The 13,881-nt window shown below is 48.2% G+C and overlaps 1 protein-coding gene across 2 annotated transcripts in view; it reads left to right on the forward strand.

Annotated features, from left to right (window-relative positions):
* Positions 1 to 13,881, forward strand: part of CLIP2 (CAP-Gly domain containing linker protein 2) — a 127,905-nt gene that overhangs the window by 78,693 nt on the left and 35,331 nt on the right. For both annotated transcript variants that reach the window (XM_039507617.1, XM_039507618.1), the window contains exons 5-8: positions 1,462 to 1,586; positions 8,602 to 8,815; positions 9,902 to 10,099; positions 11,784 to 11,887. In XM_039507617.1, the coding sequence (XP_039363551.1) occupies positions 1,462 to 1,586; positions 8,602 to 8,815; positions 9,902 to 10,099; positions 11,784 to 11,887 (641 nt within the window). The remainder of the gene's footprint in view (positions 1 to 1,461; positions 1,587 to 8,601; positions 8,816 to 9,901; positions 10,100 to 11,783; positions 11,888 to 13,881) is intronic.

Raw genomic sequence — 13,881 nt, forward strand, 5'->3', positions numbered from 1 at the left:
TTCAAAAAATATTCACTATTTTGCCTACCACAGAGCCCATAAGTCTGTAACCTTCCTTCTCCCCCTCAAAAAATCTGCATAATTGAGATCACATTTGAGGAAGCTGGCATTGTCCTTCAGGGGGAAAGGGCTGAGGAGAACTTTATGTCACCAGTTTACAGAAAGTTCAGTATAAAAATAACTAGTTGGAAAAACCCCAGCAACAAAACCAGTCACTTGATGTTCATTTGTCAGCAAAATTTAAAAAATTCTAACTTCTTAGTTTCATCGTGTCCCATTTCTTCTTCTTCTTGGAAACAAGGCAACTGCAGTAACCTTTTTATTTTGGAACTGAGCTATTGGTCAAACAGCTTCCCTGATGAAAAACGCTATCTAAGAGCTAAGTGGTATTATTATTATTTCATTATTACCTTCAGAAAGCTACTTTAAAGCTTTACTCATGAGGAAACCTATTTGCAATATAAAACTTTATCAGGTTTATATGTCCATATCAGCTATTCTCCTCAGAACAGAGATAACTCAGCAAACCTGTTGTAGCTTCTAACGTTAAGAAAGATAGCAGCTGGTGTACTCTTGCTGTTCAATCAAACACACGTTTTTATTAGTAGTATGCAAAACATGGAGAACTTCACACTGTTTCATACGTGGCACGGACTATGCAAGTGGGTAATTGTGCATCCTTTTTTCTTCTGGATTTGGTTTCTTTCTAAGGCCTGATCTAAAGTTTTGCAGGCATAGCTGTGTCAGTTAGGGGTATGATTTATTTTATTTATTTTGCTGAAATACCCAAAGCTCTAGTGTAGATGGTTATACTGGCAAAAAGGTCCTTTTTCTGGGATAGTTTTCATTCAGGGAACTCGTAGAAGCTATACTGGCAGGAGGACTTTTTATGCCAATATAAACTGCACCTCTACTATGAGGGTTTGATGGTACAGTGATCCTGGTACACTTAAAAGTTTTGGGCAAGGCCTAAGAATAAAATATGTGCTGTGATGGACCGGACCAATCGTCCGTCATGCCTGGCATCTTGCCTCTGTTTTGCTCAGTATCTGTCATTTCAGAGGGAGGCTGAAAACCAAAATCAACCACCTGTGATCCAGGCAGCTCGTTGTGTATGAGGGCAGAAAGCCCTTTCATGAAGTCTACTGCAATTAGCTGACCTGCTGAAACATGAGATTTGCTTACCTCTGCCTTAGCATCTTCTTCCCAGCCGACGGGGAGTGAGGAAAATCTTTGTCTGTCCTCAGTTCTCGGAAGAACTCCTTCATTGCTGGAGGATGCCTGGAATGGAGAGTGTCCGAACTGGATCCGTGTGTTCTAACTGTAACACGGCAGGGCTATATTGCAAACCTTTTTTCTTGTGCATCCCATTCCTTATCCTCCCAGTCTCCCCACCCTTTGTGTCCTCGCTCTAGTGCTGGTGCTTCCGCTTCTAACCTCCAGCGTTTTGATAACCAACAGGTTGGCGGGACGAAAACGGGAGTTGTGCGCTATGTGGGCGAGACAGATTTTGCCAAAGGAGAATGGTGTGGAGTGGAACTTGATGAACCTCTAGGGAAGAATGATGGGGCAGTCGCTGGTACAAGGTACTGTATACACGCGCTGTGCCCCAACTTGGGGTCTGAAAGGATGCCCGACACCTACCAATATAATGTGGAGTCCAGAAGCCAGCTGCTTAGGGTGGTCAAAGGAGGCAGAGCTAGAACTTATGCTATGAATGTAAGCAGGGGACATCTAGACTGTGTATTGGGGTTGGGGGGATATTCTGATGGCGAGGTCTTTAGACTGGGAAGTAGTTTCCCCGGGGAAGTGGTGGAAGTCCATCACTGGAATATTTTTAAACTTTTTAAAAGTTTTGAGAGAAAAGTTCGTTTGTTTATTTTAAAGAAGAGATTCGTTGTTGGGGTTTTCCCACGTCTGGTTTCTGTGATTCCGTGACTTTATTAAGACCACTCACCAACAGACATTTCCTTCACAAATCCTTCACTTTCCCTAGTCTATGTATAAGTCACCCTTTCCGCTTTCTACATAGTAAGGACAGAAGATCGTCTCAACATGCTGGGCATCTCTTCTTTCTGGAGGCGAGGCTTTTAATGAGCCCTGAATGAACAGTTAATTAAGTTATTGCTCCAGGCTTGTCGTGATTCTTAAGCATGACATCTGTTTGCAGACTGAACTTACAACCCCTGAATCCATTCAGTGCCTTCTACAGCAGTGTAGCTTTTAGCGGGCATCTGTCTGCTGGTGAAGGGCAAAGCTGTGAAAGTCGAAAAGATCAGTTTGGCATTTGGTAAACATCAGAAAGTTTGGAAGAGCGCACTGCCTATCTCCAACTTCTGGGTCTGCAAAACTGGGCAGGAGAGCTGATGCGACTTCTTGCTGCAAACTGTGACCTCCAACCTCAGATCATGAGTTACCCTGAACTTCAGGGAAGTTTGGTTCTGAGTTCTGGAGCTCATGCTTGACTCGTGTGGAAATACAGTCAGAACAGACTCTCCAGAAGATGCTTCGGAAGGTCCATTAATGGGAATAGTGGTAGGGAACGTTCTCAATCCTTTTAAACCCGATAAAGGTCAGGGCTTGGATCAATGTTTAGGTGGGTTCTCACAGTATCTGAAATGGTTCATTGATCCCTGGTGTTCACTCTCATTTTTCAGGTGTTGTGCAGAGTCCTAGAAATCTTAGCACAGTACTGATCTCTCTATTTACAGCTATAAATAAGTGACCAAAGGCAGTCTGACTCTGGTTAGTAAATAAGGTAAATAGCAACAGTACCATGAAACGTTATTGCTACCTCAGGGCTTCCTCGGGAAACCCAGCTATGGCAGAGGCTAGAGTGTAACTTAAAAAATAGCATGGAACTGCCAATTACTCAGTGGGTCCCAGTTTCTGCAGCACTCATTCATTTCTGCCAGCCTGGGTGCCTGGTGGCCACAAATCTTTCTTTGAAATAGGAATGACTATGTATTGTCCCATGCCAGCATGAAGGCATCACAATAAATCAGCAAATGACTGGAAGCGGAGAGTCCCTGAGGTCCAGTCACGTCCCGAGGCGAAGGAGAGAAAGGAAGGGAGGATGCTGTAGGATGAGCTATGGAATGAATCCATCCAGGTTCCTGCACTCCATCACTCAGTGTTAAAGTAGCTGCAGGTTTTGTCTTCAGAACACCCCAAAGTAACTTGTTTTCTGTGTGGACGTAGAAGGTAAGGGAGGGTGTATTGAGCCTAGGGCTCTGGGATTCTGCTACTGAGATCCAGTACTGCCTCTGCCACCTATCTGTAAGAGAAACTTGGTTCTGCATCCAGCTTCCTGCTCATTGTCAGGTTAGCCTTGCTATCAGCAGGAACTCACCTTTCTGCTTTAAGCCCATCATGCTGGGATCAGGGGTGGTTCAGGTAACGAGGAGGCCCCCGGCAAAGCCAGTCACCGAGGTCTCCTGGCTGCAAGACTTTCTCCTCCGTCGCTTGCCCCAAACCCTGTGCCACGCTGTCAGGTGTGGGGGCAGTCCAGTCCCACAGTGGGGAACAGCTAACAGGAGTGAATTAGGGGGCTGATGGGTGGAGAGTTCAGTTTAAACAGGAGGGAGGGAGGGGGAAATCTGTACTGTGCCATAATATAAGGGCAGGTCTCATGGGACTCACACGAACCACAGAGCTCGTAAGCTCCCCCATACAGCACGGGCACATCAGCAGCAAACCTCCAGCTAACAGTTCAACCGGCACCCATTGGAGTGGGTCTCCCTCCCTCCCTCCCTCCCTCCTGTGTTCTGACTGCAGGCTTGGCAGCGTTATCTCAACTGACCCTTGCAGCCCGAGCCGACCTTCAGCTTTTCTGTATGTCACAGTCCTCGATGGTTGAGCTGTTCAAGCCGCCGGAAGCGGTGAGCTGCTCAGTGAAGCCTTTGGAGGAAAGCCGTCTTGCTAAAACACCCACCTTTCGTTTTGCTGCTGCACCACAAAGGATCCCTTGCACCGGCACTCGGCACCTGCCACGCTCCCTGTCCCCAACGCTGCCCTGGCGTGGCGTCGTTTTTAATGCACCGTGCTTTTCCCAGCAAAATCCCAAAGTCCTGGGGCGGAAGAACGCACGCTTTGGCTTTGCTAACTGTTGCCATCTAGTGACAGAGACTTTCATCCTGGTTTGTTTTTCAGGCCATTGCTGGCTGAATTTCTGTTGGTCTTTGGGTGACATGTTAGCACGGCTGACGCTGCTCATACATGTGACAGCACCATGCTGTTTTCTGGTGGTTTCTGGGCTAGGGTGACCAGATGTCCCGATTTTATAGGGACAGTCCCGATTTTTGGGTCTTTTTCTTATATAGGCTCCTATTACACCCCCCCCCATCCCGATTTTTCACACTTGCTGTCTGGTCACCCTGTTCTGGGCTCGCTCTGGGTCTGTGCATGTCACGAGCGGTCTCCAAAGAAGGCCATTGTCCCTGGGGAGCTGGAGACAGTAGACTGGCAGGGGGTGGAGATGAAGGGGTGGTGCTGCCCTCTTGTGAAATCTGCCACTGCTGGAAGAGCAAAACCTGAGAGAGTGGCACTCTGGGGAGATGGGAAGAGCCAGTGGAAATGCCTGGGGGTGCTGTAGGTGTGCGCAGAGGGTGCTTGGAGCCTAGCGCTTGGCTCTGGCTGCCTCCCCTGAGACACAAACAGTGGTGGCAGCTGTGAAACATTCTGAATGGGGTAATTCTGGCACAGCTCCAAGTGCTGCAGGGTCAGGGATGAAACTCCAGGGCTGTCCCAGGTGGCGTGACGGGCTGGTCCTGGCTAGCCAGGGGGAATGGCAGGGCCGGTGCACCCGGGGGAGCACAGAGTTTAAAGTTGTCATCCCCTGGCGAAGGGCAGTGTCCGTCCCACCCACTGCCCTGCACTGGGGACAAATGCCCACACTGAAAACACCATCCTTGTAGCTGCGCAGGGCTGCTGGGCACGTACCCAGTATTCACAAAGCAATTCCCAGACGGAAGCTGCCGCACGAGGGCCCAGCATGGAGCGTGCAGCACCATGGACGGGCCGAGTATTGCTACGCTGTGCATGCCTCTCTTCTGTCTTGCACCAGTCTTCGCACTGGTGTAACCCCATTGACCTGATGGGAACTGCTTGCGATTTGTACTGGTATATCTGAGAGAAGAATCTGGCCCATTATTTTCCTGCCCGGGAAACAAACTGACAGTCCATTAATTCACCAGCGTTTGTATTTGTCTTTACCTGCTTCTCTTTTCCACCCTCGCTGTTCTGTGACCCTCAGTTACCTTTACTCACACTCTTATTTCAATTAGCAATTTTCATAGTCTCCATTTTCCCCCCTTTTTCCTGGTGCTCTGTCTTTCATTAATGAGGACTAAGAGCCTACTACTGCTGCCAGTGAAGGGAGTTACTCCTTAGGCTCAACTGGCAGAGGTGTTTACTTTGGATGCCGAAGGCCCTAGGTTCAAATCACTTCATCTTTCTGTGCCTTTGTTTCCCCAACTATAAAAGGAGGATTATGTTACTACCTCCTTAGGAAGTTCTCTGATATCTACTGGGGGAAAGTATTATGTAAGAGCTGGGTATTATTTTTACTAATGACCGGTGGAGAAAGACGGTGTTCCAGCTATAACCTCTTACAAGTCAGACATCCTTCAATAGTGACTTGCAGTCACTACCAGTCTGGACCAAAACCAAGCTGGCAGACTAGTGACGGTGGGCTGTGTATTCTGTTACCAGCCCTCCTATGCAAGGCTTATTGTAACAGCGTGACGCTGAGCAGGGCTTTGGCTAGTTTGCAAAAGCCACGTTGCTTTTCCTCCTTGGTTCTCCAATCTGCAACGAGGTCAGCCCCAAGCAGTGATTTTCTCCAAGGCCCAGGGCCTGCATGGCAGCCAGCAGAAGGGACGAGTGGTGGGTTGTTTTTTAAGTTGTTTTTCAAAGATTGGGCTTGAACAGATGCTTGCAAATGAATCATTTTCTCCTCTGGATGGAGACCAGGCTGTTCTGCAGCCTCCCATATGCATGGAATCAGGCTGTGACAGACACACATGCTTCTGCCAACGTTTACAAGCCAGTGCACAAACGGAAGGCGATTTTGGAACGGCTGCTCACATCTGGAGAAAGCCGACAACGTCTGCCAGTAAAGCTAATACTTGGTTAATATTAGTATCCATATTAGTCTTGTGTATTAATTGTTAATCATTATTAATTAGTCACTATTTTATGTACAAGTGGGATAGGTTTTACGCCACCGTTTCCTGCCAGTGGTTCATTTTCAGCATTAGGCGACGTCTCCCAAACCAGACTGTATCGTCTCCCTTGGCTACTACGCTGACACCAGAGGATGTGACACGCAGAGGCTGTCTGGTTTCAATTGCTGAACTGCAGCAGGCCAGTGACAGCTTAACCATGGCTTGAGCAATGTGGGTTTCTGGCACCCGTGTGCAGAATGGGGCCCCCAAGTGAGACGTGCCTTGCAAAAGCCAGCAGCAGGATCAGCCCATGGTCCTGCTTCCAGAGTTGAAGTAACTGCAGAAATGGGATTGCACCTGAACGTGCCCAACCCCTGGTCTCCATTGTGTCTCTTGTTTTGGTATTTTCCTTCTTCATTTATCTGCGTGAAAATCATCTTCTTGTCTTCTTGTTTCCTTTATCTTCTTGCTCTGGCTTCCTTGCCTTCAATCACCCCACGTGGGGAGGCAGTGATGAGACAGACACAGCCCATTCTGCATGGCGTTTTCAATCCTGGTGTTTTGATTGGGAAGTGTACTAGGGTGGTTGCTTCCTGAGCCATCCCTTCTGGCTAGAGTTCCTTAGCAGCAGCCTCCCTCCTGTTCTCCCTCTTCAGGTCCCCCTTACAGAGTCCCCATAGCCCTTCTTGTCAATCCTGCCGTCCTCCACTCGGGGCTGGTTTAATGCCCGCAAACACTCCAACCAGTCAAGCCCATCCTGGGACTCCAAAGGTTGGCACTTCGCTTCCTCCCACCAGATGTACCTCTGCAAAGCTGCCTCACTCGAACCCAGCCAAAGAGCACCTGGAGGGATGCACATGCTCTCCCGGTGTTTATACATGTGGAATCCTGGCACTGCCCTGGCAGACAGAGCTAAGAGTGCGGGAAGCTTTGGATTGTTTTGTGGAGTCATCTCAGTGGATAGAGTTGGGTTCAAAGCAGGGGGCACGGGAAATTATGTTATAGGCCCAGCCCAATATGATCCCATTTGCAGTGAACTGAAAGCAAGTAGTTTTCTGTTCTGGGTTTGGTTCAGTTCTGAATAGGCAGCTGTGAGTCATGTGGAGCAGGGGAAAGGAGAGCCAGTGCCTTTCCCCGAGGACAACGTGGGTAGAGGGGTTTTTTGACACAGACATCTGGGATCCTGCACAAGTCTCTCTGCTCCTGGGTATATACTGGAGGAAAGTCATCTCTATCTCGTTCTTAAAAAAAAAAAAAAAAAGTCATATCTTCTCTCATCTTCTCCTCCTTCTGCCTCCCCATATGGCAAACCTCTGTCATCACCTAACAGTGCTGAACTGGAGTGATGTGCCAGGCAGAAGAGAGAGCTGTGGATGGTGTCACTTAAATCGGCCCACGTTAACCAAGTCCACGTCACTCATCTCTCCTTTCCTCTATTTTTTTTTTAAGGGTACATTGTCTGGTTAAACAGACTAGCAAAACCAAAACGTCTTTACCCGTGTGGCTAATAAAACCCTACATTGCTCAGGGAGGATGATAAAATTCAAAGGCCTCTTTTCATTTGCACTAAAGCTCCTTTTCATGCTCTGGAAGTGCAAAGGGGCTTTAGTGTGGGGTGTGACTTTAATTTACTTTCACCTTACAGCTCCTTTGCACTGTCAAGTTGGTATAAAGGGGCCTCAGTAGAAATGAGAATTTGGCCCCCTCCTGTGGTTTGATGCTTGTTGTTTGTTTTGGGGGTTTTTTCTCACTCACTGAGTGTGCACAGCGAAATCCGACTGGTCAATGTCACTTTCATAGATTTCAAAGCCAGAAGGGTCTGCTATGATTGGCTAGTCTCACCTCCTTCATAAGACAGGCCAGAGACCGTCCCCATAATAATTCCTGTTTGAACTAGAATCATTGCTGCTTAACTTCAAGCTGTGTCAGGGTTACAAACACTCAAGGATGAATGTTGAAAACCAAAACCACAACAACTCTCCACCCTATTTTCACTGACATTAAAAATGTTCTATAGAATATGTAGGTCGCTGCAAATGGGGTTTATGTTTTGCTTTTGGATATATTCACTCCTGTGAAAGCATTTATTTTATTTAAGCAAACCTATATTCTGGGCCTATCCTTCCAGAGAGTGGGCCCTTAACTGCCTCCCCCAAAACACCGGAAAAGGGGAACACTCTAACCTGTTCTAGCATGGAACCACATTAGGCCACAGCGTTGGCGAGGAGACTGTTAAATCCCCTGTAATTCTCGATTCATAGTCTCTGCACTATGATCATCTAATCTGACCTCCTGTATACACAGGCTGTAGAACATTTCCCAGACGTTGGGATCCTTGGTTGGACTCCCAGCTCTGTCTGGGTGTTGCCCAGTGTGGGGGTGGTATAATTGGGGACAATACCCTTTCTGACCTTCTCTCTTTTTCCTGCTCCAGGTATTTTCAATGCCCCCCAAAATTTGGCCTCTTCGCTCCCATTCACAAAGTGATCCGGATTGGGTTCCCGTCCACCAGCCCTGCTAAAGCAAAGAAGAGCAAACGGATGGCCATGGGAGTGTCAGCCTTAACTCACAGCCCCAGTAGCTCGTCCATCAGCTCTGTCAGCTCCGTGGCCTCCTCTGTCGGTGGCAGACCCAGCCGGAGCGGATTGGTGAGAGAACCTTTTCATGCACTGTGCAATTCGGACCTAGATCTCTCCTGCTCTGACTCTGCAAAGTGGTAGGGCTCGTATTGAGCATGTTAGCAGGTGCATTGGTGCAGCTACTATTGCACAGTCAGCCGAGAAATGGGAAGTGCAGGGGAGACGGTGACTAATCTTAGCTTCCCCGCCCCCCCTGGATGGAGCTATAACAGACTCCCTGAGCATTTGTGATCATAAAAGATCCCATGACACTATTTGCAGAGGGAGGAGCACTGACTGTGATGTCATGTCCATGGATAATTATATTCTGCCTTCCTAAAATGCCATCTAGATTGCGATATTTTTCGTTTCCGGTCCTAAATGGTTGCATAGCATTGCCTTGTAGTATTTAACAGCTGCTTCCTTCCAACTTCAGAGGTGGCCACATTTTGTTGTTGTGGGAAAGAATTGCTATGAATCGTGTGCATAATGCTTTGGGGCTCCCTGGAGAAGACAGGCACCATGGGAATGCAAAATATTATTATTCAAAGCTCTAGCTATAGAATATACAGGGCGATCAATGTTGGCCACTATCATCTGGGCTGAAGTAGAGAAGGACAAACAAGTGTCCACCCGGGGGAGTGGATCCAACTTTCCCATACTTGCCGTCCGGCAGAGAACAGCCCTGGCAGCTGAGCTCATTTCGTTTGGGATTTCCTTTGGCGGCTGTCATAAATAAACCGTATTTGGGAAGAGAGAGCAGTTGTTCTTTAAAAGTTCAAATTGTGATTTTCACAGCACCCATCACACCCCTTTAGCCCTTTTCGTGGAGAACTCCCTTCCCATCACTGCCCAGAAGAGCTATCCAGTCTGAGGGAGCTGGTCTGCAATCTCATTCTGACTAGGAACCTCACCCCCACCCCTTCCAACTAGGCCATGAACTCCCAGCTCCAGAGAGCGCAGTGTCTGGGGACTACTGGATCAGTGGATTGAGTTGCACCCTAGCTCCAAAGGGGCACCGTGTGTGTGCAATCGCTCTGTCTGTCTGCTGAACGCTGCCTGCATGGGGGGGAGAGGACAGCGACAGACCCTTCACATCTTAACTCTTCTTTCTAGCTGACGGAAACCTCCTCTCGCTATGCCCGGAAGATCTCCGGCACGACCGCCCTGCAGGAGGCACTGAAGGAAAAGCAGCAGCACATTGAGCAGCTGCTGGCAGAGCGAGATCTGGAGAGAGCGGAGGTTGCCAAGGCCACCAGCCACATCTGTGAGGTGGAAAAGGAAATTGCCATCCTGAAGGCCCAGCATGAGCAGGTAAAGCACGTGGCAAAGGCAGGGCCAAAACCCCTTGCACGATCTCAGATCTTCCTTGCGTCGGGCTCCTCCCTTAGCTTTAAGCTCGTCTGCTGACAGTTGTTCAGGCCAATTGCATATCTGCAGCTCAGCCCACGAAACTGAAGCTCCTACAACTTGCCATTAGACAGAATCTGGATTTGGTGCCGGTGGAAGAGACTGATGTAATCACCTTTCATGCTGATACAACCGTGTCCATTCCAGGAGGTTTCACTGCGTTACCTACATTGGTGTCTAGATTCTTGGTCCCAGCTCTGGCCAGCTTGTGTTGCCTTTGTGCACAAAGCAGCCAGACAGCTGCCTAAGTGGTGCAACCAGGGGTTCTCCCATCACTGATTCTTGCTGCCTGCTCTGCTGTCTCCACATTCAGGGTGGGAAGCGTAGAGAGACGGAGCACATAGTATTCCTGTAAGCGTCTCTCTAATCACTAATGCCTGATCAATAGAGGTGAAGACTGGAGTGGCAGGAGCCCATCTGCTGGTGAAAGGGGAATTCGTTCTCCTTGGGCCATTCGCTCCACGGTCTCGCTGCTGAGGCTGCCAATCAGGGATTGTATTCCAGGGATTCTTGCAGTGCCACTAGGTACTGAACTTAATGAACAGCCCCCGGCTGTGAGTAATGTTTGGTCACTAAGAGCATTGGGGGAAGAGTTAGGAAAATTGTGCAAGGACATTTGCACAAAAGTTAAACATGTTCAGTCCCCTTTTTCACAAACATTTGTGCATATGGTGTTTTGTTCACATTAAATTGGATGTGCTGGAAGTGCATAAACTCTTATTCCCAGGTGGACGGGAGTGTTTACTGTAGTATGGGCACTGGCTATTCAGATTTATAAAACTTCCATTGTCCACTCAGGAAGCAGAAACAATACCATGTGCCATAGCTGTCCAACCACATGCCAGTCAGACAGCCCAGAGAGCTTGAAAACTGTTTGCATAAAGCGTTCATCAAACAATTGCCAGTAACAAATTGAGTCATAAAAATCAGTCTCTTCATAGCGAGCTAAGGAGCAGAAAAAAGAGCTAAAACTGTCAGATAAATCATAGAATCATAGAATATCAGGGTTGGAAGGGACCTCAGGCGGCATCTAGTCCAACCCCCTGCTAAAAGCAGGACCAAACCCAACTAAATCATCCCAGCCAGGGCTTTGTCAAGCCTGACCTTAAAAACCTCTAAGGAAGGAGATTCCATCACCTCCCTAGGTAACCCATTCCAGTGCTTCACCACCCTCCTAGTGAAATAGTGTTTCCTAATATCCAACCTAAACCTCCCCCACTGCAACTTGAGACCATTGCTCCTTGTTCTGTCATCAGGTACCACTGAGAAATTGTTGGCTCAGCTCTCGTTACTGCCAACGTGGGCTCTGTTTAATTTGGTGACCTAGGGCCAGATTTTCAGAAGAGCTATGGGCGGGGTATCACGTGCTCAGAATGGTTAGCTGGAGTCAAGTTTTCAAAAGGGCACAGTACCCGGCAGACTCCTATGTGCTGAGCTCGCTGGAAAATCTGGTCCCTAGAGATGAAAGCCTCCATAGATCATTTACTAACCCCTGAGCTATTTAGTTCCGTCCCCTGTTAAGCTTTTAACAGCTGTGTATTGCAAATGTAACTGGCTGGCGGTGGGGTGGGATTTCCTCTTGTTACAGTATGTCACGGAGGCGGAGGCGAATCTCCAGCGAGCACGGACCCTGGTAGATGGGGTGCAGAAGGAAAAGTTGGAGCTGCTGAACCAACTGGAAGAGGAGAAAAGGTAACGGGGTAAAGGGGGACTGGGGTGGGAATAGGAAATGTGTACAAATAGCAGAGGTAATGTAGCAACATGGTAAGTTGGAGGGAATGGGGAGACAGGCCATGGTATTTCATTGGTGCATTTTCCTTGCCTTAGATGATGATGATGCCTAGCTCTTACATTGTGCTTTTCAGAACGTATCCTGAACTCCGGGAGCTGGTTGGCTCCCTGATTTCAATGCATGTAAAATGCGCTGGGCTTTAGCTCGCATTGGCGTTGGTGTTTGTGTGGGCAGTGAGTCGGTGGTGTGGAGACCTGGGAAACAGATGAACAATGTGAGTGAAGTAGATGGCAATGGAAATCAGTCATGCCCTGCTGTCTGTAGTTAACATATCAAACCTTTCAGGCCTTCTGTCCAAAGAGGATTATCCAATAAGGTGGCTGAAATGCTAAGGTTAATCACAATAGAAAGGTAGTGTTTGGTAGGCTAGAGTTCCCAGCCCCTTTGCCTAGCAATGTTTGGAGGAGGCTTGAAATGGGACCATTACTTGTATCCCCTGTTGCATCCAAAACACCTGTGCTATTTCTCTTCCTGTGTTACGTGTACTCAGCCAAATCAGCTCAACTGCTGCTTTGAATTTAAAGAAATCTGAAGAGGAAAGTAATCTACGAACATCGGCCTGGAAGGGCCCTGCTGGGTCATTGAGTCCAGTCATCCTGTCATACAATCCCATTCATAAATGTATCGAGCTCCATTTTTAAACAGATTGGGTTGTTTCTGCACTACTCCTGTGGGAGGCTGTTCTCGAACCTCACTCCTATGATGGGTACAAACCTCCTCCTAATTCCCAGCCTCCATTTATTCCTGTCCAGATAAAGATATGGGATACTTTGCACTTAGGAGAATGATCGTTCTGGTTCTCGTCCAGAAAGACTAGTGTGATTAGAACCACTTTGTTGCTGTTTAATACAGGTGGTACTTAGGACAAAACACGCTATCAGCCGCCACTCACAGCCATCAGCTCTGAAGTGCCGACATTCCCAAGAATGTTATTCATAATGGTTTGTGCTGGGCACTTCAAAGAACATGTGCTGGGTTCACTGGCTGGACTCCGGGTGCATGGAAAACAGCAGCAAATGGATTATTAACAACACTACACAAAAGGGTGTTGCTCTCCCACCAGCCGGTGAAGTTAGTCAGAGCGTTGCTGCTGCCCGAGCCCTTACGCGGGCAGGGGATGGGTGTCAGAGGTATTAGCCTGAAGGGAAAAAAGCATTTGAGGAGACATTTGGTCCACCAGGTATCTTTGGTGGAAGAGGGACCAATTGAGGGTGAGCTGTCTGAGACCCAGTAAACCTAACAGAACAGTGCACCCCAGCGTAATGAGACTATCCAGTTGAGTGCTGGGTGGACCATGTCTTATGTTCAGTAGGTCAGTACTGGGAACGGGAGTGTCTTCCTCTAGATGGCTGGTGATGAGGCTGTCGGTGGTACTGCACCGAGGTGATGTGCTAAGGAGTGCACAGACAGGCTCCCTTGCAGAGTTAGGTGGAAACGGCAAATCTTCTGGTGCTGCAGGGTTCTGTCAGTGTCTGAGAATTAGCAGCATGTGACTTCTAGTTCCTTAAGCTTCGCAAGAGACAAGGGGTAAGACTCTGCCAATACTTCTAATAGCCACTCGATACTGCAGGGCTTTGAGAGCCGTCTACTGCGGGAAGGGAAGGAGCGACCTGAGCCGGCTGTCCCCTTGGAAGCACAGAGGGATACAGCAGGATGCTGTATTATGTTGCCAGCATCTTTGTCTTCTCCAGTGTGTTTTTGGAGACAAACCATTACAAGATGAAGCCTTTGAGGGCAGTGAGGCTGGATTAGCCTCACAGAGAACAGCCGAAAGGAGAATGAATCACAAATCACTTCTGGATTGTGCCCTGACCATCACCATAGTCATTTATGGCACTGAGTATGCGCCAACTAATGCGTTAAGGTGGTGGGATTGAAGCATTTTAAATAAATC

Source organism: Mauremys reevesii, linkage group 20 (assembly GCF_016161935.1).
Source record: "Mauremys reevesii isolate NIE-2019 linkage group 20, ASM1616193v1, whole genome shotgun sequence".
In the NCBI taxonomy this organism is placed as follows: Eukaryota; Metazoa; Chordata; order Testudines; family Geoemydidae; genus Mauremys; species Mauremys reevesii.